At 44.5% G+C, this 16126-nt stretch overlaps 1 protein-coding gene across 1 annotated transcript in view; it reads left to right on the forward strand.

Annotated features, from left to right (window-relative positions):
* The window catches only part of aldh1a3 (aldehyde dehydrogenase 1 family, member A3), a 149855-nt gene that overhangs the window by 32633 nt on the left and 101096 nt on the right, over nucleotides 1-16126 (forward strand). Inside the window, exon 2 of the mRNA XM_080214456.1 lies at nucleotides 14252-14356. Coding sequence (XP_080070582.1) covers nucleotides 14252-14356 — 105 coding nt within the window. The remainder of the gene's footprint in view (nucleotides 1-14251; nucleotides 14357-16126) is intronic.

Here is a 16126-nt window from a genome sequence, read left to right on the forward strand (position 1 = left end):
ACCTACCTCGCTTTAAGTTGATCTTTCTCTACACCCTAGCTATGACTGTAACACTACATTCTGCACTGTTTCGTTTCCTTCTCTATGAACAGTATGTTTTGTCACAAGAAACAATACTTTTCACTGTATTCTAATACATGTGACAATAATAAATCAAATCAAATCAAATCATTGCAGCCTAGGTCTAAATATGGGCAAAAGAACAGAATGCAATTGCTATTTGGCAGGGTGACAAAACCTCAGTGGAAATAGAACAGAGGTGAGGTGAAAGTGACTGCTCTCAACATCAAGGCTGTATTTGAAACAGTTAATATTCAGGGTAGGGCCCTACGGAATATTGTCAAACAGAGATCTAGGGGTACCAGTACATCGTTCCCTAAAAGCAGCGTCACAGGGTGGTGAAGGTGGATTTTTGCACACTTTTATTTCTCAGAGCATTGAGTGCAGGAGTTGGGACATTAAGTTACAACTGTACAAGACATTGATAAGGCCACATTTGGAGTACTGCGTACAATTCTGGTCACCCTGCTATAGGAAAGATGATATAGAAAGGGGGCAATAAAAGATTTACATTGATGTTACCCGGACTAGAATTATAAGGATGGCTTTTTCCCCTGGAGCGTAGGAGGATGAGAGGTGACCTTTTTATAAAATCATGAGGGGCATAGATAAGGTGAATCCCCAAGGTCTTTTCCCCAGGGTAGGGAGTCCAAAACTAGAGGATATAGGTTTAACGTGAGAGGGCAAAGATTTAAAAGGGATCTGAAGCAACTTTTTCACATAGAGGGTGGTGTGTATATAGAATGAGTTGCCAGAGGAAGTGGTAGAGACAGGCACAATTACAACATCTGGACAGATACATGGATGGGAAAGGTATAGGGGGACATAGGCCAAACACAGGAAAATGGGACTAGTTCAGTTTAGGAAACTTGGTTGGCATGGATGAAATGGGCAGAAGGGCCTGTTTCCATGCTGTATACCTCTATGATTCTATGGGCAGAATTTTCCAGCCGCACTCGCCCCAAAACCAGAAAATCCCTTCCGCGGTCAACAGGCCTTTGCATGGTTCCCTCCCGCTCCACCCCGCCAAGCCTGCTATGATTTCCATGACAGGCAGGATGGGAAAACTCCCCCCTGACTCTATGAGCATGGTATCAAGGAGCCCAAGCAAAACTGGAGTCAATGGGAATCAGGGGGAAAATACACTGCTGATTGGAGTCATACCCGGTATGTAAGAAGTTCAGTCCAGGACATCACTGGAGGAGTTCCTCAGGGAAATATTGTCAACCCAACCATCTTCAGCTGCTTCATTCTAACTGGTGATGTTTGTCAGTGATTGCACAATGTTCAGCACCAGTTGAAACTCCTCAGATACTGAAGCAGTCCGTGTTCAAATACAACAAGATCTGGACGACATTCAGCTTGGAGCAGGCAGCATTCATCATCTCCAACAAGACTGTCTCTTAAAATCTCTCCTTGGCAATTATCCCCCACTGTCAACATCTTTGGCATTATTGTTGGCCAGAAACTGAGTTGGACTAGCCACATAATCACAATGGCTACAAGAGCAGGCTGGAGGTTACAAATTCTGCGGTGAGTAACTCATCTCCTGACTCCCCCAAAGCCTGTTTACTATCTTCAACGTGTGGAAGTTAGGTTACAATAATTGTGAAAATTAATGTTCCATAATTGTAAAAAAAAACTCTGTCAAGTAATGGAAAATGATTATTAGTCAAACACGGCCTTCAGTCAGGCCTTCAGTAAGACCAACACACAAGATAGGCGAGTATATCTAAAACCTTGGCTATCAGCCTCTGCCCAGCAATTTTGTGTTGTTGTGTCGTGAAGGCCACCTTGGAGAACGCTTGCCTGAAGATCAGAGGTTGAATGCCCGTGAATGCTGAAGTGTTCCCTGACAGGTAATTGTCAAGCGATGTTCATTTGTCTGTTGTCATGTCTGCATGATCTCCCCAGTGTACCATGCCTCGGGACATCCTTTCCTGCAGAGTATCAGGTAGACAATGTTGGCCGAGTTGCAAGAGTATGTACCGTGTACCTGGTGGATGGTGTTCTCACGTGTGATGATGCCATCTGTGTCAATGATCCAGCACATCTTGCAGAGGTTGCTGTGGCAGGGTTGTGTGGTGTCGTGTTCACTGTTCTCCTGAAGGCTGGGTAGTTTGCTGCGGACAATGGTCTGTTTGAGGTTGTGCGGTTGTCTGAAGGCAAGAAGTGGGGGTGTGGGGACGGTCTTCATGAGATGTTCATCTTCATCAACGGCATGTTGAAGACTCCAGAGAAGATGTCATAGCTTCTCCGCTCCGGGGAAGTACTGGACGACGAAGGGTACTCTGCCATGTCCCATGTTTGTTTTCTGAGGAGGTCTGTGAGGTTTTTTGCTGTGGCGTGTTAGAACTATTGATCGATGAGTTGAACGCCATATCCTGTTCTTATGAGGGGATCTTTCAGCATCTGTAGGTGTCTGTTGCAATCCTCCTCATCTGAGCAGGAATATTTAATACACAGCCCTGTCCTTCCTTGAGCCAGGTCTCTGTTATCAGCACAACATCATATTTCTAATGGTAATCTGTGCCTGTAATTCCCTGATCTTATTCATTATACTCCATGTATTAACATAATAACCTGATTAACATTTTCTCCCTTACTCTGATTCTACCTATTAGTTTACTATTCTCTATACTCCTGCTTTCTATCACCCCCAGTATTTTATGCACCCTAGTATTCTTCTCTAATATTTTCTCTTTGTTCCCACACTCCAGCTGAGTTAAGTCTAAATCCCTCGCAAAGGCATTCGCAAAATGCCCCAGGAGGAACTCATTCTCAGCTCTGTTCAGGTGCAACCCATCAGATTTGTATGAGGGATGCAAAATTCTTAAACTGCTTTCAGAGTTGTTTTAGTTGGTACTCAGGGAGCCCAACAGGAAAAGGATTTGCTCTGCACCTTGTTTGTGGACTGGGAAAGTATCTTTCTGGGAGCACTATCACTGTAGTAAATTTAATATGATTTTGGTAACAGAGTAAGAAGTGTCACTACACCAGGTTAAAATCCGACAGGTTTATTTGGTAGTAAAAGACAAGTGGGAGTTCTGATGACAAACTAAATAAACCTGTTGGACTTTAACCTGATGTAGTAAGACTTCTTACTGTGTTTACCCCAATCCAACACTGGCATCTCCACATTATGGTAAAAGACACAGACAGACCAGAAATAAAAGCTCTTAACTGGAGAAAGGTCAATTAACTGAGTGTGATTTAGCAAAAGGACTGTTAATATTGCACTGTTATTTAAAAGGGAAGGTGGCGCGAGACAGCCTGAACCTGAGTAGTAAACACATTACTGGAAAAATTCTGAAGTATGGGATTAATTATCATTCAGGAAAGTGCAGATATATCAGACAGTCAGCATGGATTTGTCAAGGGAAGGTGGTGCCTGGTTAAATTGACTAATAGACTCACCAGGAGAGGACAAGCAGAAATTTCATCCAATTAAACATTGGGAAATCTAACGTCACAGGGACTTGTGAAGGTGGCAGGGGTCTCAGAGAGCTGGCGAGACGCCAGCATTGCTTCTTCTTGGGAAGGCTCATTGTATTTTGTGCCAAGCAGGCCAAGGGTGGGCATTTCTCACCGAGAGCTTCCAGCCAAACATTGTAGATCAGTGTGCACAGGGTGACGGGCAAATGGCACTTGTTGAGTTAGCACACTGGCAGCAGAATTTTGCATGACTTCGAGTTTACAGAATAAGACTTATTGCATGGGAGGCTTATTGCATGGTCCAACTTCAGCCCAATTTGTCCATACCGCCCAGTTTTTACCATTAAGCTAGTCCCAATTGGCCACAATGGTTCACCATGGTAGGCTTCTGCAGAAAATGCAGATGTATGGGATTGTGGGTAATCTAGGAAGTTGGATCAGGAATTGGCTATCAGATAGGAGACAGAGGGTGGTGGTGGATGGTAAATATTCATCATGGAGTACAGTTACGAGTGGTGTGCCTCAGGGATCTGTTTTGGGGCCACTGTTGTTTGTAATTTTTATTAATGATCTGGATGAGGGTATAGTTGGGTGGATTAGTAAATTTGCTGATGACACCAAAGTTGGAGGTGTGGTAGATTGTGAGGAAGGGTGTCATAGTCTGCAGGGAGACTTAGATAGGTTGCAGAGCTGGGCCGAGAGGTGGCGGATGGAATTTAATGCGGAGAAGTGTGAGGTAATTCACTTTGGTAGGAACAACAGATGTGTCGAGTATAGGGCTAACGGGAGGACTTTGAATAGTGTGGATGAACAGAGGGATCTAGGTGTGTGTGTACATAGATCCCTGAAAGTTGGGAATCAAGTAGATAAGGTTGTTAAGAAGGCGTACGGTGTCTTGGCGTTTATTGGTAGGGGGATTGAATTTAGGAGTCGCAGCGTAATGTTGCAACTGTACACTACTCTAGTGCGGCCGCACTTGGAGTACTGTGTGCAGTTCTGGTCCCCGCATTACAAGAAGGATGTGGAGACGTTGGAGAGGGTGCAGAGGAGGTTTACTAGGATGTTGCCTGGTATGGTGGGGAGGTCCTATGAGGAGAGACTGAGGGATTTAGGGTTGTTTTCGTTGGAAAGAAGGCGGCTAAGAGGGGATCTTATTGAAACATATAAGATGATTAGAGGTTTAGATAGGGTGGATAGTGATAGCCTTTTTCCTCGGATGGAGAAAGCTAGCACGAGGGGGCATGGCTTTAAATTAAGGGGGGGTAGCTACAGGACGGATGTCAGGGGTAGGTTCTTTACCCAGCGGGTGGTGAGGGATTGGAATGCCCTGCCTGCTGCAGTTGTAAATGCGTCTAGTTTGGGGGCGTTTAAGAGATCTCTGGATAGGTTTATGGACAAAAAGGGATTGGTATAGGCTAGTGGGTCATTGTTTTTGTAACTGGTCGGCGCAACATCGTGGGCCGAAGGGCCTGTTCTGCGCTGTAATGTTCTATGTTCTATGTTCTATGTTCTATATCCCTCTATACCCATCTTACCCATCTAACTGTCTAAATGCTTTATAAAAGACAAAATTGTACCCGCCTCTACTACTACCTCTGACAGCTTGTTTCAGACACACACCACCCTCTGTGTGAAAAAACTGCTCCTCTTTTGTATCTCTCCCCCCTCACCTTAAACCTATGCCCTCTAGTTTTAGACTCCCCTATCTTTGGGAAAAGATATTGACTATCTAGCTGATCTGCGCCCCTCATTATTTTATAGACCTCTATAAGATCACCCCTCAGTCTCCTACGTTCCAGAGAAACAAGTCCCAGTCCATCCAGCCTCTCCTTATAACTCAAAGCATCAAGTCCCGGTAGCAACCTAGTCAGAGGAGAATCAGGAATTGAATCTCGAGATATCAAAGGCATGGACCTGGCAGCTGAAGAACAGAATCAGGCAAAGTTTTAAGGAAAGAGGCAATCTTGAAGATGTTGTGGGCTTGTGTTCAAAAGCTCAGCTCACAGTTAGGTATACCTACAGAGATAGTGGCCTGGATTTTTCTCCCACTCTACAGCACAACGGGATCACATAGTCTTAATGTGGTTTCCCATTGAACACACCCATCCCCACCCCAAAACCAGCGGCAGGGCTGCACCATTGGTGGCACCGTTAGATCCCACTGGTGTGAACGGTAACATGATTTCAGCGGTGTATTGGTTATAACCTCCCAAACTTCCTTAGATTCAAGAAGGGCTCCAGTAGATTGAAAATTAGCAAACGTAACGCCATTATTCAAGAAAGGAGACAGAGCAAAAGTAGAAAACTACAGGCCAGATAATCTAACACCTGATCATAGGGAAATTGCTAGAATCCATTACTAAGGTTTGTTTAGAAAATCATAACATGATCAGTCAGAGTCAACATGTCTCTGTGAAAGGGAAATTGTGATTAACTAACTTATCAGAGTTTTGTGAGAAAGTAATAAGAAAGGCAGTAAAGGGGATCCTGTAGATGTGATGTACTTAGATTTCCAGGAGGCATTTGATAAGATACCACAGATTACTACACAAGATTATGTGTAGGGAATAAGACATCATCATGGATAAAGGATTGATTAGCTAACAGGAAGTAGAGAGCAAGGATAAATGGGTCTTTTTTGAATTGGCAAATTGCAACCAGTGGAGGGCCACAGGGATCATTGCTGTGTCCTCAGCTATTTAGAATCAATATTAATGCCTTAGATGAAGGATGCAAATGTTTAATTGCTAAATTTGCCGATGACGCCAGGTTAGGTAGGAAAGTAAGTTGTCAAGAGGAGGTAGAGAGTCTGCAGGGGGATATAGACAGGTGGACAAAACATTGACAAAGGAGTATAACATTAGAAAATAGGAACTTGTCCATTTAGGCAGGAAGAATAAGAACAGTAATAGAGAGAGATCGAAGAACTCTGGTACAGAGGGATCTGGGCATCCTGGTATATGAATTACAAAAAGTTAGTCTGCAGGTTCAGCAAGTGATTAGTAAAGATAGAGATTATAATGAAACAAAAGAAAAAGAGGGTATGATGTAAAGTGGGTGAATTCTTCAAGTAAGAACCAGGCCTAATAAATTGAATGGGGAAGGAAAGTGGACCCCAAAAATCTACCACCAGGTAAACAGTAAGTGGGTAGTAAAAGGCAGTGTAGGTCCCATTAGGGACAGAGTGGTGCTTAATGGCACAGAGCAAGGCTAGAATACTTCTAGAATGTTCCTTGTATCAGTGTTTACTAAGCAAGAGGACAAAACGTCAGGAGAAGTGGAGGTAAGAGGGAACGGCTGGGTAAAACATGCCAGTTGGGATGTACTAGACAGCCTGAATTGCATTAGAGTGAATAAGTCAGCTGGTCCCTCTGACTGTATCCCAAATTATTTAGGAATACAAAGGACAAAGAAAATTACAGCACAAGAACAGGCCCTTCAGCCCTCCAAGCCTGCACTGACCATGCTGCCCGACTGAATTAAAACCCCCTACCCTTCCGGGGACCATATCCCTCTGTTCCCATCCTGTTCATGTACTTGTCAAGACGCCCCTTAAAAGTCATGATTGTATCTGTTTGTGGGGTTGCAGTTAGCGATGGCACCTCCAAATCTTCCCCGGATACAGGGGGGCTGCCTGAGGATTTGAGAGCAGCAAATATGTCATCCTTATTGGAGAAAGGGTGTTCGGATAATGCTCGGAATCGCAGGGCAGTCACCAGTGAGTAAGCTTTAGGAAAGGATGGAAAGCTCAACAGGCACTTGGGAAGGTTCGAGTTAATTAAGGAGAACCAGCAGAGATTTATCAAAGGATTGATTAATCAGATGAGATTTTTTGTTAGGGGAACAGTAATGGTTGATGAAGGGGAGGGTATGGGTGCAACCTGCATGGATTTGGAGAAAACATTTGACAAAATACCATAAAAAAGGCCAGTTGACAAAATTGAAGCTTGTGGAATAAGAGGGTCAGTGTCACCTCGGATTACAAAATCCAAGCTTAAATCTTGGCTTAAAGACAGAAAATAGCAGAGTCCAGTAAATGTTTTTCATACTGGAGGATGATAGACCGTGATGTTCTCCAAGGTTCAATTCTAGAGTTGCTGCAGTTTTTAATATAATTGAATGACTTGAAAATTGAGTAAAATTTTAAAATTTGCCAGAGATTCCAAACTTGTTGGTGTAGCAAACAATGAGGGTGGTATTCTCTTGATCTGGTTTCCATTGGGGGTACCATAACCATAGACATGGGTCAAGGGTGGAGGAGGAAAAGCACATTGTTAAGATGGCGGCATGGGCTCGTTGGGCCGAAGGGCCTGTTTCCTGTGCTGTGTTGTTCTTTGTTCTTCGTTTGTATTAATCAACTAGATTCCTGGGTTCGATTCCCGGCTCGGGTCACTGTCTGTGTGGAGTTTGCACATTCTCCTCGTGTCTGCGTGGGTTTCCTCCGGGTGCTCCGGTTTCCTCCCACAGTCCAAAGATGTGCAGGTTAGGTTGATTGGCCATGCTAAGAAATTGCCCCTTTGGTGTCCAGGGATGTGTAGGTTAGAGGGATTAGTGGGTATAATATGTAAGGATATGGGGGTAGGGTCTGGGGAGATCGTGTTCGATGGGCCAAAGGGCCTCTTTCTGCACTGTAGGGTTCTATGAGTCTAGACATAAACAGGTTAGCAGAATGGGTTCACAACTGACAAGTACAGAGAAATGTGAGGTGCTGTATTACCTCTTTCTGGATTAATACAGATAAAGTGAAGGACAGGCAGAGAGATTGAACACAGAGCTCTCTGGGAGACTTGTTGCTTCAGATCACACCTGATATTTCATCACTTACTTTTATAAGAACATGAGAACATAAGAAATAGGAGCAGGAGTAGGCCATCCAGCCCTTCGAGCCTGCCCCGCCATTCAATAAGATCATGGCTGATCTGTCGTGGCTCAGTTCCACATTCCCGCCCTCTCCCCATAGCCCTTAATCCCCTCGCTTATCAAAAGCCCATCAACCCATGTCTTATGATACACGTTAGCATAAATGCATACTTAAATTATTATATTTAACATTCTAACAAGTACACTATCACAGCATCTGCTTTCCCTTAAATAGAAATCCCATCTAATATAATGTTAACATTTATGTGAATAAACAACCCTTATGGGCACAGTGGTTAGCACTGCTGTCTCACAGCGCCAGGGACCCAGGTTCAATTCCAGCCTTGGGTCACTCTCTGTGCGGAGTCGAACACATTCCCCCCATGTCTGTATGGTTTCCTCTGGTACCCCCCCAGTTTCCTCCCACAGTCCAAAGATGTGCAGGTTGGGTGGATTGGCATGGGTAAATTGCCCCTTAGTGCCCCGAGAAGTGGAGATTAGCGGGGTAAATATGTGGGGTTACAGGGATAGGGCAGGAGGAATGGGTCTGTGTAAGATGCTCTATCGGAGAATCGATGCAGACTCAATGGGCTGAATGGCCTCCTTCTACATTACAGGGATTCTATGATCTGTTATGGAATATAAGAAAATTGGCAACTATAACACTATATACATAAAACAAGTATAATAAGAACATTTGCGGATTCCTTTTCAAGGTCTTGTCTGTATTTGGAACTGGACTGATTCAAACAGAGCTCAGACAAGGTATAGGTGTGTCCTCGACCTGACTATCTTCTCTCTAGAGGATTGTGTTTGGAGGGTTCTCCTCCAGTTGTCAGTGTGTTTTGGTATTTCCTTCACCTGCAAAATGTACATAGGTAAACACAGGCGATGTTGATTGGTTGTGGATCAGTACCTGGGACTTTGATGTTGTGGCCATTTCAGAGACATGGATAGAGCAGGGTCAGGAATGGTTGTTGCAGGTTCCGGGGTTCAAATGTTTTAGTCGGAGCAGAGAAGGAGGTAGAAGGGGGGGAGGGGTAGCATTATTGGTCAGGGACTGTATTACAGTGTCAGAGAGGAAGTTTGATGAGGACTTGTCTGTTGAGGTAGTATGGGCGGAGATTAGAAATAGGAGAGGAGAGGTCACCCTGTTGGGAGTCTTTTATAGACCTCCTAAAAGTTCTAGAGAGGTTGAGGAAAGGATTGCGGAGGCGATCCTGGTTAGGAGTGAAAGTAATAGGGTAATTGTTATGGGGGATTTTAACTTTACTAATATTGATTGGAATTGTTATAGCTCCAGCTCGTTAGAGGGGTCAGTTTTTGTACAAAGCGTGCAGGAAGGTTTTTTGACTCAGTATGTAGATAGGCCAACTAGAGGTGAGGCTATATTGGATTTGGTGCTGGGAAATGAGCTAGACCAGGTGCTAGACTTGGAAGTTGGTGTGAATTTTGGTGATAGTGACCACAATTCGGTTACGTTCACCTTAGTGATGGAAAGGGACGGGCATGAGCCTCGGGCCAGTGGTTTTAGCTGGGGGAAGGGTAATTATGAGGCTGTTAGGAGGGAATTAGGAAGCATAGGTTGGACTAGGAGATTACAGGGACTGGGAACGTCCGAAATGTGGAGTTTTTTCAAGGAGCAGCTACTGCGAGTCTGTGATAGGTATGTCCCTGTCAGGCAAGGAGGAATTGGTAGGGCTAGGGAACCGTGGTGCACCAATAAAGTTGATTCGTTGGTTAAAAAGAAAAGGGAGGCTTATGTTTGGATGAGACTTGAGGGCTCGGGTAGTGCATTAGAAAGCTTTAGATTGGCTAGGAGGGAGTTGAAGAGTGAGCTAAGAAGGGCTAAAAGAGGGCATGAGAAGACTTGGGCTGATAGGATTAAGGAGAATCCTAAGGCGTTCTATAGGTATGTCAAGAACAGAAGGTTGGTTAGGGCAATATTAGGGCCAGTTATAGACAGCAGAGGGAAGTTATGTGTGGAACCGGAGGAGATTGGAGAGGCATTGAACCAATATTTCTCTTCGGTGTTCACGCAGGGGGACATGGATATAGCTGAGGAGGACACTGGGTTGCAGGGGAGTAGAATAGACAGTATTACAGTTGATAAGGAGGATGTGCTGGATATTCTGGAGGGTTTGAAAATAGATAAGTCCCCTGGTCCGGATGGGATTTACCCTAGGATTCTCTGGGAGGCAAGAGAAGTGATTGCAGAGCCTCTGGCTCTAATCTTCAGGTCGTCGTTGGCCTGTGGTATAGTACCGGAAGATTGGAGGTTAGCAAATGTTGTCCCATTGTTTAAGAAGGGGAACAGAGACTTCCCCGGGAATTATAGACCGGTGAGTCTCACTTCTGTTGTGGGCAAGGTTTTAGAAAAAATTATTAGGGATAGGATTTATAGTTATTTGGAGAGTAATAAATTGATTGGAGATAGTCAGCATGGTTTTGTAGCGGGAAGGTCGTGCCTTACTAACCTTATTGAGTTTTTTGAGAAGGTGACCAAAGAGGTGGATGGGGGTAAGGCAGTTGACGTGGTGTATATGGATTTTAGTAAGGCGTTCGATAAGGTACACCATGGTAGGCTTCTGCAGAAAATGCAGATGTATGGGATTGAGGGTAATCTAGGAAATTGGATCAGAAATTGGCTAGCGGATAGGAGACAGAGGGTGGTCGTTGATGGTAAATATTCGTCTTGGAGTTCGGTTACGAGTGGTGTGCCTCAGGGATCTGTTTTGGGGCCACTGCTGTTTGTAATTTTTATTAATGATCTGGATGAGGGTATAGTTGGGTGGATTAGTAAGTTTGCTGATGACACCAAAGTCGGAGGTGTGGTAGATTGTGAGGAAGGGTGTCATAGTCTACAGGAAGACTTAGACAGGTTGCAGAGCTGGGCCGAGAGGTGGCGGATGGAGTTTAATGCGGAGAAGTGTGAGGTAATTCACTTTGGTAGGAATAACAGATGTGTCGAGTATAGGGCTAACGGGAGGACTTTGAATAGTGTGGATGAGCAGAGGGATCTAGGTGTATGTGTACATAGATCCCTGAAAGTTGGGAATCAAGTGGATAAGGTTGTTAAGAAGGCATACGGTGTCTTGGCGTTTATTGGTAGGGGGATTGAATTTAGGAGCCGCAGTGTTATGTTGCAACTGTACACAACTCTGGTGCGGCCGCACTTAGAGTACTGTGTGCAGTTCTGGTCCCCACATTACAGGAAGGATGTGGAGGCTTTGGAGAGGGTGCAGAGGAGGTTTACCAGGATGTTGCCTGGTATGGAGGGGAGGTCCTATGAGGAGAGACTAAGGGAATTGGGGTTGTTTTCGCTGGAAAGAAGACGGATAAGAGGGGATCTTATTGAAACATATAAGATGATTAGAGGTTTAGATAGGGTGGACAGTGATAGCCTTTTTCCTCTGATGGAGAAAGCTAACACAAGGGGGCATGGTTTTAAATTAAGGGGGGGTAGTTATAGGACGGATGTCAGGGGTAGGTTCTTTACCCAGAGGGTGGTGAGGGACTGGAATGCCCTGCCTGCTGAAGTTGTAAATGCGCCTAGTTTGGGGGCGTTTAAGAGATCCGTGGATAGGTTTATGGACGAAAAGGGATTGGTTTAGGTTAGTGGGTCATTGTTTTTTTTTAACTGGTCGGCGCAACATTGTGGGCCGAAGGGCCTGTTCTGCGCTGTAATGTTCTATGTTCTGGGTGAGATTGAGTCCTTTGCATTATCGCACTCTTTGGTGTTGTCACCTTGTGTAAGTCTAGTCCATTTCACACGGTACGCTGTGACCAATGTTAGTTCTTGTTGGGTGCAGCACCTTCCTCTTCTAGCCAACCTTTGGTGGTAGTAGTTCAGCATCAGCATAACATCATGTCCTTCTTTGCTTTCACCTTGTTTCCCCTGAGTTTGGTGAGATGGTAATTTGGGAAACTGGTTCTCACCAATCAAGCAACAGAAACTCAGCAACTGAAAGCAATCCTGAGTCTCGCGGCAATATGTAAAGATGCAGCAATACAACTTGGATATTTTGCCTGGTTCCCTGTCCCATTTGAATGAGGATGGACCATTACTCATAGACATCCTGGAACAGCGTTCCTATGTATTGGGGGCTATTGATTTTTGTCTCACTGGTTCGGGTTAAATCTGAGCATTTGCCTCAATCTCCATTCACACCATTGCCCTCCTGAAAGAGGTCCATTTGTAGTCGCTCTGATGTGAATTGTTGCTTTCAGCTACTGTTTGCTTGCTGCCGCTGCTGCCACCATGTTATATTATCTCTTTCTAGGTTATTACAAACAGTGCTGAAGCATTGCAGAGAGCTTGAGCACACAGCTTTAATGGAGCTTTAGCTCACCTGTGGATAATTGGCTATGGAATGACCTCCTATAATTTAAGCATAAACATATGTTTATGCTCAATGGGCCAAATGGCCTCTTTCCGTATTGTAGAGATTCTATGAATATATTTAAATGATTAAATTTATCTACTAACACAACATTATCACAACAGCCAGGGAAAGATAATACCAACTCAATGGTGTGATTTTAAAAAGTATGCAGGGACAGGGAGAACTGGGAGTTCACGTCTATTGATTTCTGAAGGTGGAGGACATATGAGCAATTTACCAGCAATGCACTGAGCTTCACAAGTGTAGTCATTGAGTACAAGAGCAAGGAAGTTATGCTGAACCTTCATAAAACTCTGGTTAGGCCGGGGTCAAGTTCTTCATCATCACATTTTAGGACAATTTTGAGTGTCCTGCAGAGGGGATGGAGGAGGTTTACCAGAATGGGTCCAGGGATGAGAGAATTTTAGCTCCAAGGTTATCTTATTGAAACATATAAGATGATTAGAGGTTTAGATAGGGTGGATAGTGATAGCCTGTTTCCTCGGATGGAGAAAGCTAGCACGAGGGGGCATGGCTTTAAATTAAGGGGGGGTAGTTATAGGACGGATGTCAGGGGTAGGTTCTTTACCCAGAGGGTGGTGAGGGATTGGAATGCCCTGCCTGCTGCAGTTGTAAATGCGCCTAGTTTGGGGGCGTTTAAGAGATCCGTAGATAGGTTTATGGATGGAAAGGGTTTGGTTTAGGTTAGAGGGTCATTGTTTTTTAACTGGTCGGCGCAACATCGTGGGCCGAAGGGCCTGTTCTGCGCTGTAATGTTCTATGTTCTATGTTCTAAGGTTAGGATGGAGAAGCTGGGGTTGTTCTCCTTGGGGAAAAGGAGATTGAGGGGAGAGTTGATCAACGTTTACCAGATTGTGATAGGTTGTGGTGAAGAAAACCTGCCTCCATTGGCTGATGGTCCCAATACCAGGGGCAGAGGTTTTAGCGAGAGATGCAGGCAGAATGTGAACGTTTTAACATTTTAGAACATTTTAATATTAGAACATTTTAAAGCAGTGATTGGTGATGACCAGGCTATTTTTGAGGTTTGTGGAAGCAGGGATGATAAATGATTCCAATAGGAAATGAGGTGTAGACTTGAGAGAAATAAGCTTGCAGCGGATAGAACGGGCGAATGGGACTGATTGGATAGTTTGGCAAAGAGCTAGCATAGAATCAATGGGCTGAATGGCTTTCATCTGTGCTGAAATGACTATTCCTATAGCATTGGAGGGGTTAGTAGCCCCCAGCTTTGAAACAATGGCATTGCAGGAGTTAAATATTGTGTTTTTTGGACAATGACACTGCAGGGGGTTAAATGTGGTGACGGGTTTAAACTATGGCATCTTTTCCAACACTAGGAACTGATGAATCATCTCTGGCCAAACTGAATCCTATCTGATTATTCCTTATTACTCATCCTTTATCAAACACTTTGCAAACTTTATAAGCAATATGATTACAGGGCTAAAATCATTAATCCTGAAGTTACTCTGTTTTCTTTCTGTTAGATCTTCATCAACAATGAATGGCATGAATCCGTGAGCAGAAAAAAATTTGCGACTTTCAACCCAGCATCAGGAGAAAGAATTTGTTACGTGGAGGAAGGCGATAAGGTAAATTGTTCCCAAATGTCTCTTTTTAAAAGCAAACAGGGATTTTATTGTGTTGGTTTATTATTAACCCTCAGGCTGTCGGAGAAATGACAACTGTCCTCCTTTTTGCTGAGCAGACAATTAACAGTAGTTAGATTATCCTCATTCCAGGGGAATATTGAGTGTCATTGCTTGTTTCCGGACTACGTTTTGTGGCAGGAATCTCCAGGGGTACGGAGGCTGCCTGCTTCCCCACTCAGAAAGATTCTCTACCCCGTACTGTGTGCCTGCCCTGTTCCAATCACTCTGGCTCTGACACAGTCAATAATCTTACAGTGAGACATCAGCCAAATCTCAGCCATTGCTTTATTCCTGTTGCATTAACACAATTCAGAGTAAGTACAAATCAATCACAACTTTCTCCCCCAGTCATAGAATCCATACAGTGCAAAAAAAAATTTGTTTGACCCCCATCGAGTGTGCACCGCCTCTCCGAGCCAGCGTCCCGTCAAGGCTCATGGCCAATCCACCAAACCTGCACATCATTGGAGTGTGGGAGGAAACTGGAGTACCCAGAGGAAACCCACGCAGACATGGGGAGAATGTGCAATCTCCACCCAGGGCTGGAATCGAACCTGCGTACCTGGCGCTGTGAGGTGCTAACCACTGTGCCACCCTAATTTCTCTATTTTATATCTCTTTCTATGTCAATGTGGAATTTTAGGGGCAGATTTCCTGACATTGTGTTCCCAGATGCTGAATGAATCCACATGCATGTGTTATTTGCCCTCGGGAGTTGGGGGCAGGCTGGATGTGGGGTCACTGCCTCCCAGAGCAAGCCCAGGGTGGGAACGATTGCAGACGCCAGAGACAGCTGGTTAGGAGAGCCCCTTCATTCACCGTGACATCAGCTGGACCTCACCCCTCACTCACCCCATACCCCACCATACCCTCATGTCTCCTCCTGCCACAATTCCTGTGCCAGTTAAAATGCCAGCTGCTGGGAATTGTGACTATACAATCCCCTATCTCTCTGTCCAGCTGCCCAAAACAACAAAATCAGTCCTTAGACTTTGCCCAACTTTCAGCCTCTGCTTTCCACTCTCTCATTGAGGAGCTGCTGAAATGTCACAGAAATGAATCTTTCTCAATAGTTTTGGCTGCTTCAGAAGTTTATTTTTAATTTAATCCAGAGGCCAGGAGACTATACAGGTGACCTGGTGACATTAGTAAAAAGATCAGATCAATCTTTAAAATGTTTAACAGCATCAAACTACAAAAGGGTGCTGCTGAATGAACGAGTATGCTGGAATATGCATGCTGGAGTAGTGGTAAAACTATACTAGTGTGTGTGTATATCAGTGTACTGTCACAAACGATGTGACAGGGTGGCACAGTGGTTAGCACTGCTGCCTCACAGCGCCAGGGACTTGGGTTCGATTCCCAGCTTGGGTGATTTTGTGTGGAGTTTGCACATCCCCCACATGTCTGTGTGGGTTTCCTCCAGGTGCTCCGGTTCCCTCCCACAGTCCAAAGATGTGCAGATTAGGTGAATTGGCCGTGGTAAATTGCCACTTAGTGTCCCAAGATATGTAAACTAGGGGGACATGTGGGGTTACAGAAATAGGCCAGGGTACAATGCTTTGTCGGAGACTCGGTACAGATTTGTTGGGCCAAATGGTCTCCTTCTGTACTGTAGGATAGCTATGATTCTATGACATGGCTAAGACTACAATACTCTCAGACAATTATACATAGGAACTAGTAAAAACACACACAGTGTTTATGTAG

The sequence above is a fragment of the Carcharhinus amblyrhynchos genome, chromosome 28 (genome assembly GCF_965287045.1).
Source record: "Carcharhinus amblyrhynchos chromosome 28, sCarAmb.v2.hapA, whole genome shotgun sequence".
Taxonomy (NCBI): Eukaryota; Metazoa; Chordata; class Chondrichthyes; order Carcharhiniformes; family Carcharhinidae; genus Carcharhinus; species Carcharhinus amblyrhynchos.